This window comes from Tachyglossus aculeatus, chromosome X1, assembly GCF_015852505.1.
Source record: "Tachyglossus aculeatus isolate mTacAcu1 chromosome X1, mTacAcu1.pri, whole genome shotgun sequence".
In the NCBI taxonomy this organism is placed as follows: Eukaryota; Metazoa; Chordata; class Mammalia; order Monotremata; family Tachyglossidae; genus Tachyglossus; species Tachyglossus aculeatus.
The window spans coordinates 121,557,628-121,582,919 of NC_052101.1; the positions used below are offsets into that span (position 1 = coordinate 121,557,628).

The following is a 25,292-nucleotide window of genomic DNA, read 5'->3' on the forward strand; positions in this document are numbered from 1 at the left end:
TGAGTGAATGAGAAACATGGGAATCTGATTTCCTATGAGGGGCTTGTGTAGAGGAAAAAAGGCCTCAACTGGGCTGAAAAACAAGATCCCTTCCCTAGATGAGCATTGGGCTGAAGCAGCTAAGGAAAGGCTATTATTAAAAATAATGAGAAGTGTGGTATTTGCTAAACTCTTTCTATACACCAAGCTTTGGACAAAGCACTGGGCTGGATATAAGGGAAGCAAAGTGGACCCAATCCCTGGCCCACACAGAGCTCCCAGTCCAAGGGGGTGGGAGAACAGGTACTGAATCACCATTTTACCGCTGCGGGACCCGAGGCCTAGAACAATGAAGTGACTTGACCAAAGTCACACGGCAAGCTCTTTCTGGGCAGGGAATGTGTCTGTTTATTGTTGTATTGTACCCTCCCAAGCGCTTAGTACAGTGCTCCACACACGGTAAGTGCTTAATAAATATGATTTAATTGAATTGGCAGAACCGGAATTAGAATCTGCATCTCAACTCCTAGGTCCGTGCTCTTTCTACCAGACCCTGCTGTTTCTCCAAATGGGTCTCTGGCTCACTTTATTAATATCATCATCATCATCGATCGTATTTATTGAGCGCTTACTGTGTGCAGAGCACTGTACTAAGCGCTTGGGAAGTACAAGTTGGCAACATATAGCGACAGTCCCTACCCAACAGTGGGCTCACAGTCTGAAAGGGGGAGACAGAGAACAAAACCAAACATGCTAACAAAATAAATAGAATAGATATGTACAAGTAAAATAAATAAAGAGTAATAAATATGTACAAACATATATGCATATATACAGGTACTGTGGGGAAGGGAAGGAGGTAAGATGGGGGGGATGGAGAGGAGAGATCCTCTCCTGGCTGGGAAAAGATGCTAGTTTGCTCCACTCACACTATGGAGGCTTCTATTCTGACCAGCTCCCCGTATATTTATTTATCTTGTACATATCGATTCCATTTATTTTGTTAGTATGTTTGGTTTTGTTCTCTGTCTCCCCCTTCTAGACTGTGAGCCCGCTGTTGGGTAGGGACTGTCTCTATGTGTTGCCGGCTTGTACTTCCCAAGCGCTTAGTACAGTGCTCTGCACACAGTAAGCGCTCAATAAATACGATTGATTGATTGATTGATCCTGGGGGCCCCTGGGGTTGGGGCCTGAGCGAAGACCTGTGGAGGACGGTTTGAGACAACAGCTGGGCAGGCCAAGGTCCTGCCTGTGCCATTTCTGTACTTTCACCCAGCTGACCACCCTGTCCCGGGGTGGGTGGCTTGGAGCAAATGAACAGAATTGACCGTCTGTGGTGCAGAATAGCAGGGGTCCGGAGGCTGCCTTTGTTCCCACTGTAAGCACCTGAGCTGCAAGGCCCGAAGCGTGAGGGGCTGCTGCCCCGGTAGACTGAGGCCGGGGGTTGAGGGCCTTTGTGCACACTTGCAAGGCCTCTTATTTGGGTCCAACCCTCCCAAAGCCACAGGGCCCATTTAACATCTCAGCAGAGTTCACACCATCGCCACCACCTTTTTACGGTCCAAATTTTCTATCTAGTCCATCAGTCATCTCTGGGCAGCTCTCCAGAGAGCATCCGTCTGCATATCTGAACAGAGCCCAACTGAGGGTCCTAGCAACAGCCTCCCCACTGGCAGCCTCCTGGGCTGCTTCTCCTCTCCCCCAGCCACCCACCCTTGCTGGCGGAGACAGGGCACGTGGGCCACAGAACTAGAGAACAAAGCCTGCTTCACCTCAGATTGGGGGCAAATGCCATGTCGGAAAAGTTGAGGGGTCGGGGGAGACTGGGGCAGGTGGTGTACATCCAGGGGCTCATTTCTCTCTGTTGAGCTGGGCCGAACCCTCCCCTCTTCCCCAGGAAAAGGCCCTCCCGCTCCATGGGGCTGTGGCCTGGGGCCATCTCTGGTTTTCTAAGTGGGGAGGCAGAAACCTTTAATAATAAGGGTGGGCTTTTTTAAAGCACTATGACAGACACTGGGATAGATACAATTAGGGTACTCACAATACACAGTCCCTATCCCATATGGGGCTCCTAGAGAGGAGGGAGAACAGGTACTGAAATCCCTGTTTTTTGGATGACAAAACTGAGGCCCAGTAAAGTGACTTGCCCAAAGTCACACAGTGGCAGAGCCACAATTAGACCCCTGGGTCTTCAGACTCCCAGTCCCAGATTCTCTCCGAGGCCACCCTGCTTTAATTTGGGGTGAGCTCTTCTGGCGTGGGCTGGGGAGTGTTCTCAGTGTGGGGTCTGGTGAGCCGGCCAGGATCATCATCATCATCAATCGTATTTATTGAGCGCTTACTATGTGCAGAGCACTGTACTGAGCGCTTGGGAAGTACAAATTGGCAACATAGGATGGCATGATGGCATGCCATCATTGGATGGCATCCAACTGCCGGCCATGGCTGTGGCTTTGTGCCCCCGGACCGGGTGGAGGGAGGGGAGAGGGCGCTGACAACCCAAGTTCCACAGGAGCAGGGGGACACAAAGTTTCTTTCCTTTATTGAATGAAAAGAACGGGCCACGTCAGCTGCTCCAGGGGCAGTGCCCCTTGTCAGCCAGTCCTAGGGAGTGGGGAAGCTCTGCTGGGGCTTTTAGTCACTGAGGGCCAGGGACCTGACCCTCTTCCATAGGGACAGCACTTGGCCGGTTCCTGGGGACTCCCCAGCCAGAGATCGGCTCTCTCTCTTCTCAATGAGATGGACTCAGACCTCAGTGCCGCGCGCTCCCGGTTGTCCTCCGCACCCCTGCCAGGCTCACACCCACTAACTGGTCACCGCTGAGGAGCTGGGGCGGAAGGCCCTAGGACAGTTGACGGCCTCTTCTGAGTGAGATGCTGAGCCTGAGAGTACCCCTCCGTCCCCTAGCCCCTTCTCCTGGGGCTGGTGATCTTCCCCAGCACCGCTGCAGCCTCTAGGCCCGGAGAAGGGGAGTGTTACAAGGCACAGATGAAAGGCTGAGGGTGGCCATGAGGAGTGAGGGTGGAGGGGGAAGCCACCTTTTCCGGGGGTCGGTGGCCCAGCCCAGCGGCTCCCTGCTAGTGCACAGGGGAATGGGCAAGGGGCTAAGCCACTGCATCTTCCCTCCTCCTCCAGGCAGAGGTCAAGCCGGAGCCCCCCAGTCCTGAGCTCCTTGCTGGCCCGGCCCTACCACCCTGCCCCTGTCCTCTGCCACTCGTGGGAGGGAGGAGGCAGGAGTGCCCGAGTCCCAAGTTGTCCAGCCTCTTCTGCCCCTCCGGTTCCCCCCTGCCCCCTCCAAACCCCTCGGTTATGCCCCCCACCCCGGGGGAGGGGCTAGGACACCGCCAGGTACTGGTGGAAATAGAGGCCAAAGAGGCTGGTGACCACCTGGCAGGCGGCCGTCCACCAGGTGAGGAAGGCGAAGAGGCCGCGGAAGAAGAGGGGCGTGAAGAGGCCGCTCAGCGCCCCCAGGACTCCCGTGATCTGCTCCACCGTTGCCTGAACGTCATCCTCCTCCCCATCCTCCTCGGGCAGGCTGGAAGAGAGTCGCCCGGCTGCCGGGGCTGCGGCGGGCAAGGAGGGGGCTGGGGGCACGGTGCCCAGGCCCCAGGAGTAGCCACCTGCCAGACAGAGAAGGTGAACGTGGTCGGCAGCATCCGCCCCACCGTCCAACAAGCTGAGCGCAGCGGGCGCCGGCTCTGCTTCCTTTCCCTCCCGTCGTCCATCTCAGCCAAGCCCCGGGCCCCTGGGCAGATGGGCCTTACCGAGGGTCTTGAGCAGCAGCGTGCAGTGTAGGGTGAGGATGATGGGGCCCAGGTACTGCAGACTCACCACCGAGACGTAGCAGTAAATGCGGGCAATCTGCGGGAGGGAGGGAGGGTCAGGGCCAAGAGGCAACTCAACAGCCCTGGGCCAGGAAAGAGATCATGTCCTAAACCCGGCTCAGCCACCGCTCCTCTGCGTGGGTCCCTTTACCCCTCTGAGTCTCGGTCTCCCCGTGCACAAAAGGAGAGACTAAGCCTTGCCCGTTCCTACCTCCCAGGGGGTTGTGGACGGGCACTGCCCTCTTCGGATGCCAGCCGGACGGAACCGGTTCCCGCAGGTGGGACCCAGGAAGTCCCAGGGGGCTCCTCCCTGCCACCCGCCCTCACCTACCCTGCGCTGGATCTCCAGCATGGTGATGCGTCCGGCCTCCTTCTTCAGCTGCTCCACCCAGCGCTCCGCCAGGCACAGGTACGCCTGCAAGTGGGGCCGGGTCACCGCCAGGCGCAGAAGGCACAGTGCCACCACGGTCCAGAGACGGGCGGAGTCGAATGCCGAGTCTGAGAGGCTGCAGCGGGAGGGAGACAGGGCAGTTGGGGGCTTGGGGCAGCTCAACTTGGAGGCTACCAGCTCCCGGTGGGAGTGGGGGAGTTTTTATGAGGAGGGACTGGGAGCCTGAGGAGGGAATCACCCCGGCGGCAGAGACCCGCGTGCGTTAAGCTGGCTGGGGGGCGGGAGATGTCAAAGGGCCCCCTGAGGCTGAAGGTATTCAGAACATCCAGTTTGGCTCCCGGGGAGCACGGAGATACACACAGCTGGACGGCCGTTTTCCCCACGGGGGCTTGGTGCAGGAAGTCTCGAGCGATGGGCTTGATCCACAGGCACAGCACCAGCACCGGGGCCAGGAAGCTGGCATGGAGCAGGAGCCTGTAGGCCGGAAACCTCAGCTCAGCCTCGCTCGGAGCCCGACCGCCCTGCCCTCCCCTCGGCCGCCCCCGCCCCCACGCTCTGGAACCCAAGACCAGACGAGTTGGCGGGGCAGAGAGAAACCAGGGCAACGGAAGAACTGGGTGCCAACAGGAGGCACGGAGAGCGCCATCCCCTCTCCCATTCTCGGGGCTCTAGCTACGCCCCTCGGGCTTGTCCCTTGGCCGGGGTCAGCACTCTGCCCTGGCAGGCCTGTCTACCTACCTCCCGGCCTCCCCACTCCAGATGGGTTTTGTTCTCCGTCTCCCCCTTTTAGACTGTGAGCCCACTGTTGGGTAGGGACTGTCTCTATATGTTGCCAATTTGTACTTCCCAAGCGCTTAGTACAGTGCTCTGCACACAGTAAGCGCTCAATAAATACGATTGATGATGATGACGATGATTCCGTCCCTCTCCTCCCCCCCGCCCGCAACAGGGCCCGAGCCCAAGCTCACGTAACTGGAGCAAGGGCCGGTCGGCCGCCATCTTGAGCGCATCCAGGTGCGTCTGTGCCAGCCGGAGGCCCGGGAAGGTGAGACACCCGCCGAGGAAGGAGCAGAGGGCCACCAGCCCCAGCTTGAAGGTCAGCTTGGTGATGGGAATACTGGGCAGGGTGGGCGGGAGAGAGCGCGTGAGGGTGACTCATCCAGGTCAGCCCAAGGTGGCAAATTCTGGCCCAGAGACCCTGCCCCCTCGGACTTACGACCACTCCCAGCCTCGCTGCTTCAGCAACACCTCCAGGTTTTGAGTGACGCTGGCCAGGCCTGGAGCGAGACAGAGAGGGGTTCAGGATGGCATGGGAGCAGGGGTGGAGTTAGAGGGGTGGGGGTGGCGAGGGTGGAGGCCTTAGTGCCACCCTCAAGTCTCCGCCGTGCCCAAGGAGCATAGGGCCCCAGAGGGGAGAGGAGGGTCGACAGAAGTCCCCCACACGTGCGCACACACACGCTTGCAAGCGTGTTGAGTAGGATGGGGACGGCAGGACGGTCTAGAGCCGGCTTCAGTCCCGAACCAGGGAAGCAGAGGCCCCTCCGGTCCCTAGGGTCAGCACGCCCGCAGCCGCCCGGCCCCGAAGCCCCAACTCCACTGACCAGCCTCGAGGCCGAACTCCAGGATGTCCTCACGCACCACCAGCACCACCATGGCCAACAGCAGGAAGAGGAAGGCAAAGGTCAAGCAGACGGAGCGCTCCCCGCCCTCCTCCGAGCGGAAGTAGAGGCGCATCACCATGAAGAACACCTTCCTTGGGAGGGGTGGGAGCTAAGGAAACCACCTGTTTCCCCTGAGCTCCGGCTCCCCTCCCGCTCGCGGGGGGTGGGTAGTGAGACCGAGGCTGGATACGGCCCGCACACGTACAGCCCAGCGGGACGTCCCGATTATTCAATGGTACTTATTGAGTGCTTGGGAGGGGACAGCAAAAGGCAGTAGACATGATCTCTGCCCTCGAGGATCTTCCAGTCTAGCGGGGACCAGCCGCCCGGCCCTTCCCTTCCCCTCCAACTCCCCCGGCCTCCCGTTCGGACCCGGGCTCCGCCCGCTCTGGCTGGAGGATACACGGAGAAGACGACCGTGAGCAGGCACCAGAGCACACCGATGTTGGCCTCCTTGGCCCGGTCCACCAGGCAGTAGTAGCCTTCGGTGAAGAGGAAGACGCCGCTGGCGTACAGGGCAAAATCCACAAACCACTGGTACTCCAGGAAGTATCGCAGCACTACGAGGGGGCAGGGGGAGGAACTTCCTAAGGGGTCTGGGGGCTGCTGACCTCTCCCCTCCCACCCCAACCCTTCCTCAGTCAAGGCAAGGGGGTGAGGGGAGGCAAGGCAACAGTTACCCGCTCATATCCACCCCGGCACTCAGTACAGTGCTTAGCACATAGTAAGTGCTTAAACACCACAATCGAATCAAATCAGTTACAAAGGCCCAGGTGGCCCAGACGGGTGAAGGATGACAGGGATTCCTCCTCCAGCAGAGCCGGGAGGCTTTATACAGCCACGGCGGGTGAGGAAGGAATGACACGGCCACAGGTCCTGCGGCGAGATTTCTGGGTCCCGCGGTTACCGAGAGCGTCCACGGCAGTGATGGGGCTGGTCTCTAGGTGCAGGTTGATGTCCCGGGGGACAGACAGGGGTTTCTCCTCACTCACACCATTCAGCCGTCTGCCAGAGAGGCACAGATCCACGTTCGGTCCCGGGGCAGGATCCAGGCCCGGCTGCGGCTCACCCCACCGGCCTCAGCGCTGGGGGCTAGGAGGGCAGGACGGCCTGGGTCCTCGCTGCCCCAACCCGAGGCCCGGGGGCTGTGCCGCCCCTCCTCACTGGTGCCAGGACAAGACGGGTGGGGTCCCGGAGCCCGCTTACCGTTCCTTTTTGGCTCTGGGCTTCTGCTTCCCAGCCAAGACCCGCAGCTCCTCCTCCGACGGGTGCTTGTAGCGGTACAGGCTACGGGACAGGACAGAGGTGGGGGCTGAGATCTGGGATCCTGCGGCCTCTCCCTGTTCCAGCGAGGAGAGCGGCTCGCCTCTCCCGGGAGCAGAGTTGAAGTGGAAGAGACCCCCGGGGCTGAGCGATGTCACGCCCTCCCGGCGGAGAGCTAGATCCAAGGACACAGGGCTCCAGACCCCCCTCCCGCCCCCCAACAACCTGCACCCCATGGACTCCATCCACCAGGTCACGGCCCGGCGTGGCACCGTGAGGAAACAAGGTCTGGGCAGAGATGAGGTCGGGGGAGGCGGAGTGGGCAAGCCCGGGCCACCCGGGTGGGAGCTGAGCCCACGTACTTGTTTGAAGGCCCCTGGCCCCGGCCTGGACGCTCTAAAGTCGGGGCCCAAATCCCACTGATTGAAATCAGGAATTAGAAGAGGAAGCCGGGGTGGCCGGAGAGAGGCCGTGATGGGGGGACGGTACCTGCCGTTACAGAGGAGCCAGCGGGCGAAGGAGTAGTGGGGAGCCAACCTCTGCATGAGGCTGGCCATGAGCAGGCTCACCACCAGCTGCACGCCCATGACCGCCTGCAAGAGAATAAATATCTCAACCACCACCGCCGTGGGAGCTATTAAGCGTTTATTATAGGCCAAGTACTGTGCTCAATGCTGGGGGTAATGATGACAATGATGATGGTATCTGTTAAGCGCTTACTAGGTGTCAAAAGCTGGGGTAAATACAAGTTAATCGGATTGGACACAGTCCTGTCCCACACGGGGTTACCAGTCTAAGAGGGAGGAGGATTTAATCCCCATTCTACAGATGGGGTAGCTGAGGCACAGAGAAGCTAAGTGACTTGCCCAAGGTCACAGAGCAGACGTGGCAGAGCCGGGATTAGAACCCAGGTTCATCAGATTGGACCCAGTTCCTGTTCCTCACGGGGCTCACTCGGGGGGGAAGGAAAACAGGCATTTAATCCCTGTTTTACAGAGGATGATAGCTGAGGCACAGAGCGGTTAAGCAATTTGCTCGAGGTCACACAGCAGACAAGGGACAGAACTGAGACTAGAAGCTGGGTCTCCTCCCTCCTAGTCCTGGGTACTCTCCTCTAGGCCATGCTGAACCAGGGGAGATGCCAGCCTGTCTGGGAGTTGGCACGGAGGGAGGAGGAGGAGGCGGGAGGGGCTTGAGGGTAGAGGGCAGAAGGGGTGGCCCAGGGACAGGTGTTTGGCGCTCAAACGGCGGAAACTCAATCCAACAGGACTCCCCGGGCAGATTTGAGCCAGCACTCAGAGGACAAGCTATTTTTAGAGGTGCAGCGGCCCAGCGGGGAGCCTGGGCCGACCAGGGCCCCGCTCAGCTTGACTCCTCCATCACGCCCCGTGAGGGGAGGGCAACCACAGCCAGAGACCAGAGAGGGTCGCATTCTGTCTATGGACCTAGAACCGTAGGCTCTAGGGAAGCAGCATGCCCTAGTGGAAAGAGCCAGGGCCTGGGTTCCAATCCCGGCCACGCCACTTCCCTGCTGTATGACCTTGGATGAGTCGCTTAACTTCTCTGTGCTGCAGTTCCCTCATCTGCAAAGTGGGGATTCGATCCCCGTTCTCCCTCTGACTTACCCTGTGCGCCCCACGTCGGACCTGACTATTCTGCATCTACCTCAGTGCTTCGTACAATGCTTGCTACATAAGCGCTTAATCAATACCGCAATTATTATTATAGGTGAGAGGACTCCGGGTCGGGGGGAGGAGATGGGACCCCGTCTACACGGAGGCATTACTGGGTCAGCCCTGTACTCAATCTCCATGCCAACATGATGCTCGCAGGAACCATACGATGGTTGCTCTCTTCGATGCTCCTTAGGGAGGGATCCGGAGGTTACGGACAGGATTTGTCACAGTCCTTGGGGCTCTGGGATGGGTCACAGAATCAATCAATCAATCAATCGTATTTATTGAGCACTTACTGTGTGCAGAGCACTGTACTAAGCGCTTGGGAAGTACAAGTTGGCAACATATAGAGACAGTCCCTACCCACCAGTGGGCTCACAGTCTAAAAGGGGGAGACAGAGAACAAAACCAAACATACTAACAAAATAAAATAAATAGAATAGATATGTACAAGGAAAATGAATAAATAAATAACCCTCTCGATAAGCCACTTGTCTTCCAGCCTAGGATTCCCCTCTCCTGAACAGCAGGTTGTTGGCAGTAGTAGTAGTAGCATTTGTTGAGTTCCCAGCTGATGCAAAACACTGTACTGGGCTTTTAGGATGCATAGCGTAACAAACTGACACGTTCCCTGGCCACAGGGCGCTGCCACTCAAACAGGGCAGGCTGACATGAAAACATCGACAACTAGAGCGTTCAAAAATAAATGAAGCGGGCGTAAGTGTCTGGGGGACCCCCGCAAGCCTGGGGACAAAAACAGGGGCTCTCACGAGCTTAGAATAATAATCATCAGGCAAACACTTCTCTGGGTAGATGCTTGATCATCATCATCATCATCAATCGTATTTATTGAGCGCTTACTGTGTGCAGAGCACTGTACTAAGCGCTTGGGAAGTCCAAGTTGGCAACATATAGAGACAGTCCCTACCCAACAGTTGGGCTCACAGTCTAAAAGGGGGAGACAGAGAACAAAACCAAACATACTAACAGAATAAAATAAATAGAATAGATATGATCAGTTATCATGCTTGGACTACTTTATTCTTTCAAAGTCAAGCACTGTGGCGCTATTTGGGTATACGTACGGGAGAGGGTATGTATTCATGTGTGCACACGTGGGTTCATTCATTCAATCGTTTTTATTGCACGCATACTGTGTGCAGAGCACTGTACTAAGTGCTTGGGAAGTACAAGTTGGCGACATATAGAGACGGTCCCTACCCAACAGTGGGCTCACAGTCTAGAAGGCACGTGGGTGTACATAGACCAGTGATGGTTGAACCGTTGTGTGTGTGTGTGTGTGTGGCATAGTGAGGACGCTCCAATGTTTCTATCGGCGCAATAACCCAGTTAGACGCTCAGCTCATCCCATTCCAGGTCAGGTGGGGCTGGCGGGCCTCCCAAACATTCCTGGTCCAGATTCCCTTTAAACTGTCCCCCCGCCCCCCAACTTCCCACCCTCGTTTCTCACTGCTCCTTCCCAGCAAGTCCGCCTTTAGTACAGTGCTCTGCACACAGTAAGCGCTCAATAAATACGATTGATTGATTGATTGACTCCAACTTCCCTATTAGGGCTCCCCAAGGACTGAGCAACCCGCTCGGAACCCCGCAGACTGCTTGCCATCGCTCCTGTCCCCTGTGAGCTGCCCACACTAGCTGGTCCTCACCGATCAACCCATCCGTGGTATTTACTGAGCGTTTACTACACTGTACCAGGCGCTTGGGGGAGTGGAGAAGCAGCGTGGCTCAGTGGACAGAGCCTGGGCTTTGGAGTCAGAGGTCACGAGTTCAAACCCCGGCTCCGCCACTTGTCAGCTGTGTGACTTTGGGCAAGTCACTTCAATCAATCAATCATATTTATTGAGCGCTTACTGTGTGCAGAGCACTGTACTGAGCGCTTGGGAAGTACAAGTTGGCAACATCTAGAGACAGTCCCTACCCAACAGTGGGCTCGTCCCCCTCTCCATCCCCCCCCATCTTACCTCCTTCCCTTCCCCACAGCACCTGTATATATGTATATATGTTTATACATATTTATTACTCTATTTTCCTTGTACATATCTATTCTATGTATTTTATTTTGTTAGTATGTTTGGTTTTGTTCTCTGTCTCCCCCTTTTAGACTGTGAGCCCACTGTTGGGTAGGGGACTGTCTCTATATGTTGCCAACTTGTACTTCCCAAGCGCTTAGCACAGTGCTCTGCACACAGTAGGCGCTCAATAAATACGATTGATTGACTGATTAAAAGGGGGAGACAGAGAACAAAACCAAACATACTACCAAAAGAAAATAAATAGAATAGATATGTACAAGTAAAATAGAGTAATAAATATGTACAAACATATATACAGGTGCTGTGGGGAAGGGAAGGAGGTAAGATGGGGGGGATGGAGAGGGGGACGAGGGGGAGAGGAAGGAAGGGGGTCATCATCATCATCACCATCAATCGTATTTATTGAGCGCTTACTTTGTGCAGAGCACTGTACTAAGCGCTTGGGAAGTCCAAGTTGGCAACATACAGAGACAGTCCCTACCCAACAGTGGGCTCACAGTCTAAAAGGGGGAGACAGAGAACAAAACCAAGCATACTAACAAAATAAAATAAATAGATCTGTACAAATAAATTAAATAAATATATAGTTCAAACCCCGGCTCCGCCAATTGTCAGCTGTGTGACTTTGGGCAAGGCCCTTCACTTCTCTGGGCCTCAGTTCCCTCATCGGCAAAAGGGGGATTAAGACTGTGAGCCCCCCGCGGGACAACCCGCTCACCTTGTAACCTCCCCAGCGCTTACAACAGTGCTTTGCACATAGTAAGGGCTTAATCAATGCCCTTATTATTATTATTACTGCAGTACAACAGAATTAGCAGACACGTTGGCAGCCCATCACGAGGTTACAATCCTTAGGGGGGGAGGGCATGTTAGATGGAGGTGCCCGGCCGGAGGGAGAGCTCGGGCCGGGCCCCCTTTACCCCTGCAACGAAGGGGGGAGGCCCAAGCCTGCAACTCACCATTGTGGAGGGCCCAGGCCGGAGCGCACCATGCAACAGCTGCAGGCGTCGGGGGAAGGAGGGAGGGTTGCCTTCTTCTTCCAACGCTTTAAAAGGCTCCGGCGCGGAATCCCCGCCCGGCCGGACGCTCTGGCCAATCACCAGCGGTTCTGGGGATGATTGGCAGGCCCCCCAGCCAATGGCAGGGCGGATCCAGAGCCTCCGCGGAAGACCCCCGTGTCCTTTCCCTTGGAGAGAACGGGCGGGGGGCCGCTTTGCATGACGGGAGTTGTAGTAGTGCCCCGGGACCGCTTTGCATGCCGGGAGTTGTAGTAGTGCCCGGGAAGGCGGTGCTCTTCGACTGCCGGACCGTCAAGGGAAACGATCAATCAATCAATCAGTTGTATTTATTGAGCGCTTACTGTGTGCAGAGCACTGTACTAAGCGCTTGGGAAGTACAAGTTGGCAGTCCCTACCCAACAGTGGGCTCACAGTCTAAGTCTCCTCCAGGAGGCCTTCCCAGACTGAGCCCCTTCCTTCCTCTCCCCCTCTCCATCCCCCCCATCTTACCTCCTTCCCTTCCCCACAGCACCTGTATATATGTTTGTACAGATTTATTACTCTTTATTTATTTATTTTACTTGTACATATCTATTCTATTTATTTTATTTTGTTAGTATGTTTCATTTTATTCTCTGTCTCCCCCTTTTAATCAATCAGTCAATCAGTCGTATTTATTGAGCGGTTACTGTGTGCAGAGCACTGGACTAAGCGCTTGGGAAGTCCAAGTTGGCAACAGATAGAGACAGTCCCTACCCGACAGTGGGCTCACAGTCTAAAAGGGGGAGACGGAGAACAAAACCAAACATACTAACAAAATAAAATAAATAGAATAGATAGGTACAAGTAAAATAAATAGATTAATAAATATGTACAAACATATATACATATATACAGGTGCTGTGGGGAAGGGAAGGAGGTAAGATGGGGGGGTTGAGAGGGGGACGAGGGGGAGAGGATACATGGTCCCTACCCAACAGCGGGCTCACAGTCTAGAAGGGGGAGACAGACAACAAAACAAAGCATGTAGACAGGTGTCAAAATCGTCAGAACAAATGTAATTAAAGCTACATGCACAACATTAACAAAATAAATAATATGTACAAGTAAAATAGAGTAATAAAGCTGTACAAATACATATATATAATATATATATATATATATATATATATATATATACAGGTGCTGTGGGGAGGGGAAGGAGGTAGGGCGGGGGGGAGGGGGAGGAGGAGAGGAAAAAGGGGGCACAGTCTGGGAAGGCCTCCTGGAGGAGGTGAGCTCTCAGTAGGGCTTTGAAGGGAGGAAGAGAGCTAGCTTGGCGGATGGGCAGAGGGAGGCCATTCCAGGCCAGGGGGAGGACGTGGGCTGGGGGTCGATGGCGGGACAGGCGAGAACAAGGTACAGTGAGGAGGTTAGTGGCAGCGGAGTGGAGGGTATAAGCTGGGCTATAGAAGGAGAGAAGGGAGGTGAGGTAGGAGGGGGCGAGGTGATGGACAGCCTCGAAGCCCAGGGTGAGGAGTTTTTGCTTGATTCGTAGGTTGACAGGCAGCCACTGGTGATTTTTGAGGAGGGGAGTAACATGCCCAGAGCGTTTCTGCACAGCGATGATCCGGGAAGCAGAGTGAAGTGTAGACTGAAGCAGGGAGAGACAGGAGGATGGGAGATCAGAGAGGAGGCTGATGCAGTAATCCAGTCGGGATAGGATGAGAGATTGAACCAGCAGGGTAGCGGTTTGGATGGAGAGAAAAGGGCAGATCTTGGCAATGTTGCCAGGCACTGTACTGAGGGAGCACTGGGGTAGATATAAGCTTGCCAGGTTGGACACAGTCCTGTCCCGTATGGGGCTCGCAGTCTCAATCCCCATTTTACAGATGAGGTAACTGAGGCCCAGAGAAGTGAAGTGACTCGCCCAAGTGGCTTGCCCAAGGTCACACAGCAGACAAGTGGTGAAGCTGGGATTAGAACCCATGACCTTCCGACTCACAGGCCCGTACTCTATCCACTATACCATGCTGGTATTTGTTAGTCAATCAATCAATTGTATTTATTGAGTGCTTACTGTGTGCAGAGCACTGTACTAAGCGCTTGGGAAGTACAAGTTGGCAACATATAGAGACAGTCCCTACCCAACAGTGGGCTCACAGTCTAAAAGACTTGTTAAGCGCTTACTATGCATCAGGCACTTTTCTCAGCGCTGGGGCAAACACAAGGCAATCAGGTTGGGCACAGCCCCTATCCTACGTGGGGCTCACAGTCTTAATCCCCATTTTTCCGGTAAGGCAATTGAGGCACAGAGAAGTTAAGTGACTTGCCCAAGGTCACACAGCAGAGAAGTGGTGCTGGCAGCATTAGAACCCAGGTCCACTCATTCACTCAGCTGTATTTATTGAGCGCTTACTGTGTGCAGAGCACTGTACTCAGCGCTTGCGAAGTACAATTCAGCAATAAAGAGAGACAATCCCTGCCCACACCGGGCTTACAGTCTAGAAGGGGCGAGACAGGCATCAAAATAAATAGAATTATAGATATATACACATCAAAAACAAGTAAACAGGCATCAATATAAATAAATAGGATTATAGATGTATACATATATATTTATTGATATATATGGATGCGTATATATATATATATCTATATCTATCGAACCTATATATATATATATATATATAGGGCTATAAGAAGGTGAATCCCCACTAGTCCAGCCTTGGAGGAAGAAGCTACATGTAGAAGAACTTGAGGTGGGGAGATGAGCTGGGAGCTTCTAAATTTCACTCACTCGCCGCCCCCCCCAAAAAATAAAAATCCCCAGGTTGATTTCAGCTCCCCTGACAATCAATCAATGGTATCAATCAATCAGAGAAGCAGCGTGGCTCAGTGGAAAGAGCCCGGGCTTTGGAGTCAGAGGTCATGGGTTCAAATCCCGGCTGTGCCAATTGTCAGCTGTGTGACTTTGGGCAAGTCACTTCACTTCTCTGGGCCTCAGTGACCTCATCTGTAGAATGGGGATTAAGATTGTGAGCCCCTCGTCGGACAACCTGTTCATTCATTCATTCAATTGTATTTATTGAGCGCTTACTGTGTGCAGAGCACTGTACTAAGCGCTCATCATCACCTTGATCATCACCTTGTAACCACCCCAGCGCTTAGAACAGTGCTTTGCACATAGTAAGCGCTTAATAAATGCCATTATTATTATTATTATTGAGCACATACTAAGTCTAGCCACTCTACAAGAGCAGCAAGCCACCCAATCCTGTCCCTCAAAGAGCTTACAATTGAATAGGGAAGACAGGAAAAATTACTCAGTGATGGCAAAGGCAGTTTGAAGAGCAAGGATAAAGCAGGAAACCATCAATCAATCATTCAGCGGTATTTATTGAGCGCTTACTGTGTGCAGAGCACTGTACTAAGCACTTTGGAGAGCATAGAACAATAGACCCATTCCTTGCCTGCAAAGAACTTGCAGTCTAATGGAAAACAGCAATACTATTATTATTATTACTTTTATTTATATATTTGTATAATCATACCACACAATACTGTAATATATTATGTATTATATTACATAATATAGTATGTATTGTTACTGGTTATGATTAGTAATTACGATATTATTACTACTACTACTAATAATAATGGCATTAATTAAGTGCCTACTATGGGCAAAGCACTGTTCTAAGCGCTGGGGAGGTTACAAGGTGATCAGGTTGTCCCATGTGGGGCTCACAGTCTTCATTCCCATTTTACAGGTGAGGGAACTGAGGCCCAGAGAAGTTAAGTGACTTGCCCAAAGTCACACAGCAGACTGTAAGCTCGTTGTGGGCAGGGAATGCGCCAGTTTATTGTCATATCGTACTCTCCCAAGTGCTCAGTACAGTGCTCTGCACACAATAATCACTAAATAAATATGACTGAATTGAATTCAATTGAATTACTAACAATAATAGCATTTCTTTAGCACTTTCTGTATGCCAAAGAACTGTGCTAAGCATTGGGGTAGATTCAAGATAATCAAATTCGGTCCCTATCCCACAGTCTGGTAGAGTACTGGAAACTCTCCGGGTGTGACTCCGAGAGGGTGCTTTGCACTGTGCTAAAAGCTGGGGTAGGTACAAGATAAACCAGTTGGACCCAATCCATGTCCCACATCAGGCTCACAGTCTTAGTCCCCCTTGTTTTAACTGAGGCACAGAGAAGTTAGGGGACTTGTCCAAGGTCACACACAAGACAGGCGGTGAAGCCTCGGACTCCCCAGCCTTTGCTTTATCCACTAGGCCACACCGCTTAGAGAAAATCGGTTTACCTGTTGTGGTACCTTTGGGCAAAGATGTCCACTGAGGCTCCTGAGCCAAATACAGTAATAATAATAATAATAATAATAATAATAATAATAATAATAATAATAATAATGATGGTATTTGTTAAGCGCTTACTACGTGCCAAGCACTGTTCTAAGCGCTGGGGTAGATACAAGGTAATCAGGTCGTCCCACGTGGGGCTCACAGTCTTCATCCCCATTTTACAGATGAGGTCACTGAGGCACAGAGAAGTTAAGTGACCGGCCCAAGGTCACACAGCAGACAAGTGGCGGAGCCGAGATTATTTATTTATTTTTTATTTTATTTTAATGGTATTTATTAAGCGCTTACTATGTGCAAAGCACTGTTCTGAGCGCTGGGGGGATACAAGGTAATCAAGTTGTCCCACAGGGGGTCACAGTCTTAATCCCCATTTTACAGATGAGGTCACTGAGGCACAGAGAAGTTAAGTGACCGGCCCAAGGTCACACAGCAGACAAGTGGCGGAGCCAAGATTAGAACCCATGACCTCTGACTCCCAAGCCCGGGCTCTTTCTACCGAGCCACGCTGAACCCCATGCTCCCTCTTACATTTACCTGAATGTATTTGAAAAGTGTCCTAACCCCCAGGGCTTCCGATCTGTGGTGACTGTCTCTTCTGCCACTTCCTCAATATGGAATGGTAGTTCTTTGGGGGCAGGGACAGGGTCAGCATTCCCGTGGGATTCCACAAAGACTTGTTGGCTCATTATCCCGAATGCCTAGGGTTCTCAGTCCTCGAGATCTCTCTGATCTCTAAGTGGAAGAATAGTGGCATTTGTTCAACACTAACAATGTACCAACTCTCCTGCTACAACCAGGCCCGCCCACTTCGCTCCTCTAATGCCCACCTTCTCACTGTACCTCGATGTCGTCTATCACACCACCGACCCCTGGCCCACGTCCTGCCTCTGGCCTGGAACGCCCTCCCTCCTCAAATCTGATTGACAATTACTCCCCCTCCCATTCAAAGCCTTATTGAAGGCAGATAAGCACTTAGTACAGTGCTTTGCACACAGTAAGCGCTCAATAAATACGATTGAACCTCGAACATCTCCTCCAAGAAGCCGTCCCTGACTAAGCCCTCCTTTCCTCTTCTCCCACTCCCCTCTGCAGCACCCTCACTTGCTCCCTTTATTCATCCTTTATTCATCCTTTATTCATTTTAGACTGTGAGCCCACTGTTGGGTAGGGACTGTCTCTATATGTTGCCAATTTGTACTTCCCAAGCGCTTAGTACAGTGCTCTGCACACAGTAAGCGCTCAATAAATACGATTGATGATGATCCCCCCTGCCCAGCCCCACGGCACTTATGTCCGTATCTGTAATTTATTTATTCATATTAATGTCTGTCTCCTCCTCTAGACTGTGAGCTCATAGTGGGTAGGAAATGTGTCTGTTTATTGTTATATTGTACTTTCCCAAGCACTTAGTACGGTGCTCTGCACACAGTAAGCGCTCAATAAATACGACTGAATGAATGAATGAATTTAATGCCTGTTTTACAGATGAGGAAACTGAGGTCCAGAGAGGTGAAATCACTTGCCCAAGGTCACCCAGCAGGCAAGTGGCAGAGTCAGGTCCTCTGACTCCCGGTCCTCTGCCCTTTCAACTAGGCCACGCTGCTTCTTAGGGAAGGAGCTCTACAGGGAAGATAATAATAATAATAATAATAATAATAATAATAGCATTTATTAAGCACTTACTATGTGCAAAGCACTGTTCTAAGCGCTGGGGAGGATACGAGGTGATCAAGTTGTCCCACGTGGGGCTCACAGTCTTCATCCCCATTTTCCAGATGAGGTAACTGAGGCACAGAGAAGTGAAGTGACCTGCCCAAAGTCACACAGGTGACAATTGGCAGAGCCGGGATTTGAACCCATGACCTCTGACCCCAAAGCCCGTGCTCCTTTCCACTGAGCCACGCTGCTTCTCTGATGATTCATATTGAAGGGTAACCTTAGAGAAGCAGCGTGGTGCAGTGGATAGGGCCCGGACCTAAGAGTCAGAAGGTCATCATCATCATCATCATCAATCGTATTTATTGAGCGCTTACTATGTGCAGAGCACTGTACTAAGCGCTTGGGAAGTACAAATTGGCAAAATATAGAGACAGTCCCTACCCAACAGTGGGCTCACAGTCTAAAAGGTCATGGGTTCTAATCCCGGCTCCGCCACTTGTCTGCTGTGTGATCTTGTGCAAGTCACTTCACTTCTCTGTGCCTCAGTTACCTCATCTGGAAAATGGGGATCGAAACTGTGAGCCCCACAGGGGAAAGGGACTGTGTCCAAACCGATTGGCTTGGATCCGCCGCGGTGCTTAGTATAGTACCTGGCACGTAGTAAGCGCTTAGCAAATGCCCATTATTATTATTATTATTATTATTATTATTGAATACGGTGCCTATATGCTCCTCGGGAGGTCTTTGGGATGAGCTCAGCCTGGACGGTAAGAAAGTGGGCAGGGTTGGGAAAGGAAGGCGTGTGTTGACTCTCACCCCTCTCCCTCTTTCTGCCCTGCATCGTGCGTAGGAATGTCAGCCCGTGCACAAGGCCATTGCTAGGTCACCCAGGGCTCATCCAGCCCAATTCCCTGTCTCCATGGCAACAAGATGTTTGGAGGATCCGTGTGATGGCTACCCTCCTGGACTCCCATCCTCCCGACTAAGGACACATCATCCAGCATCCTTAATTTTCTCCTCCACGTCCAATTAATCAATCGACGGCATTTATCAATTGACATGTCCGCCAACTCTGTTGTATTTGTACCCTCCCAAGCGCTTACTACAGTACTCTGCACACAGTAACTGTTCAATAAATAGTATCGATGATGAGTTCTTGAGCACTTATTGTACGCACAGCACTGCACTAAGCACTTGGGAGAGTACAATACAGTCCTTAACTTTCCCTCTGGTAAATCCCTGGTCCACCAACACAGACAAAACCTTCTTAAACCTGCCGCTTTTTTGGTCTGGCTCATCCTACGGAAACAAATTCCCTACGCTCGAAGAAGCGTTTCTTCCTATTTATTTTGGATCTACCACCTTGGGGGTCCAGCCGAACTCCTCCTTTCCCCACCCTATTTGCCCTCCCCTTTGCATCACCGCTTGGATCTCCAGCCCTTTAAGCACTTTTATGCTCATCCCACCCTTACCCACAGAACACTTAGCTATATCAATCAATCAATTTTATTTATCGAGCGCTTTCTGAGTGTGGAGCACTGTACTAATTGGCTGGGAGAGTACCATACAAAAGATCTGGTGTCTATCCCAGCACTTAGAACAATATTTGACGCATGGTAAGTGCTTAACAAATACCATAAAAAATGGTAGACACGTACCCTCCCCACAAGGAGCTTGCAGTGTAGAGGAGGAGACATTAAAATAAATTATGGATACGAACAGAGGCGTCGCGGGGATGAGGGGAAAGTATATATCAAGGGCTTAAAGAATACAAATCCAAGTGCAAGGGCAACAAAGAAGGGAGAGGGAGTAGGGGAAATGAGGGCTTAGTTGGGGAAGGTCTCTTGGAGGAGATGTGCTTTGGATAAGGCTTTGCAGGAAGTCTGGTCTGTCAACTATGTTAGATCATCATCATCAATCGTATTTATTGAGCGCTTACTGTGTGCAGAGCACTGTACTAAGCGCTTGGGAAGTACAAATTGGCAATTTGTACAAATTGGTACTGAGTGCTTTCAAGCTGATGGTAAGGTGTTTCTGTTCGATGCAGAAGCGGATGGGCGACCACTTGAGGGGCGGGGAAACATCGATTGAACTCTTTTTAGAAAAATGATCTGGGCAGCGGAGTGAAGTGTAGACTGCAGTGGGGAGAGATGGGAGGGTCAGCAAGGAGGCCGCTGCCGTAATCAAGCCGGGATAAGATAAGCGCTTGGATTAACGTGGTAGCAGTGGGGATGGAGAGAAAAGTGTGGATTTTAGCGATGTTGTGAGGGCAGACCTGAAAGGGTTTGGTGACAGATGAAATGTGTGTGTTGAATAATAATTAAAGTAATAATGATGGCATTTGTTAAGCGCTTACTATGTGCCAAGCACTGTTCTAAGCACTGGGGTAGATCCAAGGTAATCAGGTTGTCCCATTTGGGGCTCACAGTTTTAATCCCCATTTTACAGATGAGGGAACTGAGGCACAGAGAAGTGAAGCCACTCGCCCAAGGTCACACAGCAGACAAGTAGTGGAGCCGGGATTAGAACCCTCGTCCTCTGACTCCTAAGCCCATGCTCACCTCCTCCAGGAGGCCTTCCCAGACTGAGCCCCTTCCTTCCTCTCCCCCTCGTCCCCCTCTCCATCCCCCCCATCTTACCTCCTTCCCTTCCCCACAGCACCTGTATATATGGATATATGTTTGTACATATTTATTACTCTATTTATTTATTTTACTTGTACATATCTATTCTATTTATTTTATTTTGTTAGTATGTTTGGTTTTGTTCTCTGTCTCCCCCTTTTAGACTGTGAGCCCACTGTTGGGTAGGGACTGTCTCTATATGTTGCCAACTTGTACTTCCCAAGCGCTTAGTACAGTGCTCTGCACACAGTAAGCACTCAATAAATACGATTGATGATGATGATGCTCTTTCCGCTAAGCCATGCTGCTTCTCATGAATGAAAGAGATTGATTGAGGAGAATGCCAAGCTTATGGGCTACTGAGACGGGAATTGCAGCAGTGTTGTCTACAGTGATGGGAAAGACGGGGTTTGGGTGGGAAGATGAAGAGTTCTGTTTTGCACTTAAGTTTGAGGTGTACCCCAATTAATTTCTAATCCCCCCATTTTTTATCTCCCAACTGCCACTTTGGCATTTTCAAATGTTCTAAGCATGTTATGTACTCATAACCCCCAGAAGCACATCTGCACATGTCTTTTTTCTCTATTACATCCTCAGTGACTCAGTGGAAAGAGCCCGGGCTTGGGAGTCAGAGGTCACGGGTTCTAATCCCGGCTCCGCCACTTGTCAGCTGTGTGACTTTGGCCAAGTCACTTAACTTCTCTGTGCCTCAGTTCCCCCATCTGGAAAATGGGGATTAAGGCTGTGAGCTCCATGTGGCACAATCTGATTACCTTGTATCCCCCCCAGCACTTAGAACAGTGCTTGGCACATAGTAAGCATTTAACAAATGCCATCATTATTCTAATTTACAAAGAAGCAGCGTGGCTTAGTGGAAAGAGCACGGGCTTGGGAGTCAGAGGTCATGGGTTCTAATTCCGGCTCTGCCACTTGTCAGCTGTGTCGCCTTCAGCAAGTTCCTTAGTAATAGCATTTATTAAGTGCTCACTATGTGCAAAGCACTGTTCTAAGCGCTGGGGAGGTTACAAGGTGATCAGGTTGTCCCACAGGGGGCTCACAGTCTTCATCCCCATTTTCCAGATGAGGTAACTGAGGCAGAGAGAAGTGAAGTGACTTGCCCAAAGTCACACAGCTGACAAGTGGCAGAGCCGGGATTTGAACCCATGACCTCTGACTCCAAAGCCCAGGCTCTTTCCACTGAGCCACGCTGCTTCTCTGGCATTTGTTAAGTGTTTACTATGTACTAAACACTGGGGTGGATGCAAGTAAATACAATCCCTGGCCCACGTGGCACTCTGTCTTATTCCCATTTTACAGATGAGTTAACTGAGGCCCAGAGAAATGAAGTGACTTGCCCAGGGTCACACAACAGACAAGCGACGGAGCCGGGATTAGAACCCATGACCTTCTGATTCCCAGGCCCGAGCTCTATCCGCTATGCCACACTGCTTCTCTAACTTCTCTAACAACTTCTCTGGGCCTCAGTTACCTCATCTGCCAAATGGGGATGAAGACTGGGAGCCCCACGTGGGACAACCTGATTACCTTGTATCTACCCCAGCGCTTAGCACAGTGCTTGGCACATAGTAAGCGCTTAACAAATACCAACGTTATTATTACTATTATTATTATTATTAATTGACTCTAGTTTCTGTTTCCCCTGACTAGATCGTAATGAGGCTAGGGATCATGTCTAGTTCTACTATACTCTCCCAAGTGTTTAAGTACTGTTCTGTATACAGTTGGTGCTGTACTATCAATTAATAGTATTAATGGATAAATTGATTGCCAATTTGTACTTCCCAAGCGCTTAGTACAGTGCCCTGCACACAGTAAGCGCTCAATAAATACGATTGATGATGGATAAACTGAGTGGATTGTGGTTCCTTACAGAGTTTAGAGCTGGTCGATCTCCTCTTCCCCAATAGGTCATCATCATCATCATCATCAATCGTATTTATTGAGCGCTTACTATGCGCAGAGCACTGTACTAAGCGCTTGGGAAGTACAACTTGGCAACATATAGAGACAGTCCCTACCCAACAGTGGGCTCACGGGGGGGGAAGACCACTCCAACCCAACTGTCAATCAATCAATCAATCAATCAATTCTTCAATGGTACTTATTGAGTGCCTACTTTGCACAAAGCACTGTTCTAATTGTTTGAAAGACTACAATAGTGTTGGTGGGCATCGTCCCCACTCTTTCCTGCCCCGCAACACTCCAGGGCCACGGCGTGGCTGGGAATCGTGGGCAGGGAATGTGTCTGTTTATTGTTGTAGTGTACTCTCCCAAGTGCTTAGTACAGTGCGCTGCACACAGTAAGCGCTCAATAAATACGATTGAATGAATGGGGGAATGAAAGGGTGACCTGTTCACTCCTTTCCAGATTTCCCTGAAAAGGGGAAGCGCCCGGAGGGAGAGGATTTTAGAGAGGATCTACAAGGGCTAGAAGATATGTGGATGTACAGCGTAGCTCAGTGGAAAGAGCACGGGCTTTGGAGTCAGTGCTCGTGGGTTCAAATCCCGGCTCTGCCAATTGGGCAAGTCACTTCACTTCTCTGGGCCTCAGTTCCCTCATCTGTAAAATGGGGGTTGACTGTGAGCCCCCCGTGGGACAACCTGATCACCTTGTATCCCCCCAGCGCTTAGAACAGTGCTTTGCACATAGTAAGTGCTTAATAAATGCCATTATTATTATTATTACTTGAGTTGGCTGACAGGTGAAATCCAGGAGGTCCTGGAAAGAGAGCTTTGACCCTCCTTGGCCAATTGATCTGGCTTTATACTGGACAGTCCAGCTTTAGGCTGATCTGTCCCCATTTGGTCATCAGCAACTATATAGGTTCTGTGAATTTCTGTCAAGAGCCCTTTCACGTGCATCCTTCTGCTGCCTTTAGTTCTGTTACAACTGCGTAGTGATGCACACAATGGAGATTGTCTTAGAAATTTCAAAACAAGAAACGTATGCAAATCACCAGGAATGGACAGAAGTACAAACACTAGTCATTCTGACAAGGAAAATACACACTGGGTTTTTTTAAAAATTAATGTTTTATTCGTTTAAATAAGATGGGATTCGGAAAGAAGGGTTCTGGAATTCTGGGGTTCTCTTCCTCCCTTCAAGGCCCTACTGAGAGCTCACCTCCTCCAGGAGACCTTCCCAGACTGAGCCCCTTCCTTCCTCTCCCCCTCGTCCCCCTCACCATCCCCCCCATCTTACCTCCTTCCCTTCCCCACAGCACCTGTATATATGTCTGTACGTATTTATTACTCTATTTATTTTACTTGTACATATCTATTCTATTTATTTTGTTTTGTTAATATGTTTGGTTTTGTTCTCCGTCTCCCCCTTTTAGACTGTGAGCCCACTGTTGGGTAGGGACTGTCTCTATATGTTGCCAACTTGGACTTCCCAAGCGCTTAGTACAGTGCTCTGCACACAGTAAGCGCTCAATAAATACGATTGATTGATTGATTGATTGGAATGTTTAGTGCTGTCAGCGGCACCCCCTTTCTATGGTACTTGTTAAGCGTTTACTATGTGCCAAGCACTGGGGAAGATCCAAATTAATCAGGTCAGACACAGTCCCTGTCCCACCTGGGGCTTGCAGTTTAAGAAGGAGGGACAGGTTGAGGAAACTGAGGCAAGGAGAAGATAAATGACTTGTCCAAGATCACCCAGCAGGCGAGTGGCAGAGCTGGGATTAGAACCCAGGTCCTCCTAGGCCCTTTGGTTTAACCATTAGGCCACAATGCTCCCAATCCCTTGCCCTCCCAAGCCCAGGAGAGGAATGACAGCAGCCACAAGCTCTCAGTTTGACTCCACCCCTTGAAGGGCGAAAGAGGCAACAGTGGGCTGGGGGTGGGGCGGGCTGCTCTCCTTGCCCCCTTTCTAGCAACCTCTCCCTGATCTGTCCAGATTAACACTGAATCGGAAGGGACAGAAACTCCAGCTCAGGCTCAGGATCAAATCCCCACCCACCCACCCCGGCCAAAGCAACCCAACTCTGCCCTAAAGGATCCTGCCTCAGGTGTCCTGCGGTCTTTGGGCGTCCTGGCATCTTTTTCCAACGAAGCCCTCCTCCATTGGGCGAGTTAGGACTGGGGTGCCCACGCTCCTCACCCAGTCTCCTCCCAGGCAGCCTCAGTGAGAGACTGGGGATTTGCTGGGCGAGGATGCCCTGTCTTTGCTTGGGGGAAGGGAGGGCAACAGCACATGGGGCAAGGCTGGCATCCTTCTGGCTGGCCCTGATTCCCCCGCCGACCCCCGGGTGACCCAGGCTAAAGGCAGGCCTAGCATTAGTCTGGAGGTGGGTCTTGGAGATACAGCATGGCCTAGTGGATAGAGCACGGGTCTGAGAATCAGAAGGACCTGGGTTCTAATCCCGGCTCTGCTGCTTGTCTGCTGGGTGAATTTAGGCAAGTCATTTCACTTCTCTGGGCCTCAGTTCCCTCATCTGTAAGATGAGGATTAAGACTGTGAGCCCTGTGTGGGACAGTAACTGTGTCCAATCTGTTTTGCTTCTATCTATCTCAGGGCTTAGTACGATGCCCGGCACATAGTAAGCGCTTAACAAATACCATTAAAAAGACAAATCCTCCCCTCCCCCCATTTGCTGGGACTCACACCCATATTCCCCCACATACCCCGGGCCTGCAACACACTTCCACCCATTTTGTGTGCACCTACAGATATACCAAGACTGCGCGACCACGCCTGCACATCCATATACGCCCCCAAACATACGCAGACGATTGTCCGTGCCCGCCTCCACGTTCACACGCCGCTCATACAT

General features: G+C 51.6%; 1 protein-coding gene across 1 annotated transcript; it reads right to left on the bottom strand.

Annotated features, from left to right (window-relative positions):
• Positions 1–3,284: 3,284 nt before the first annotated feature.
• Positions 3,285–25,292, bottom strand: TMEM161A (transmembrane protein 161A). Its single transcript, XM_038771807.1, has 13 exons — positions 25,187–25,292; positions 11,808–12,034; positions 7,608–7,711; positions 7,062–7,142; positions 6,763–6,860; positions 6,259–6,415; positions 5,796–5,947; positions 5,411–5,471; positions 5,168–5,311; positions 4,555–4,668; positions 4,135–4,309; positions 3,744–3,840; positions 3,285–3,599 (listed from the first exon to the last, which is right to left on the bottom strand). The coding sequence occupies exons 1-13, from the start codon at positions 25,290–25,292 to the stop codon at positions 3,313–3,315; spliced, it is 1,803 nt and encodes a 600-aa protein (XP_038627735.1). The 3' UTR covers positions 3,285–3,312.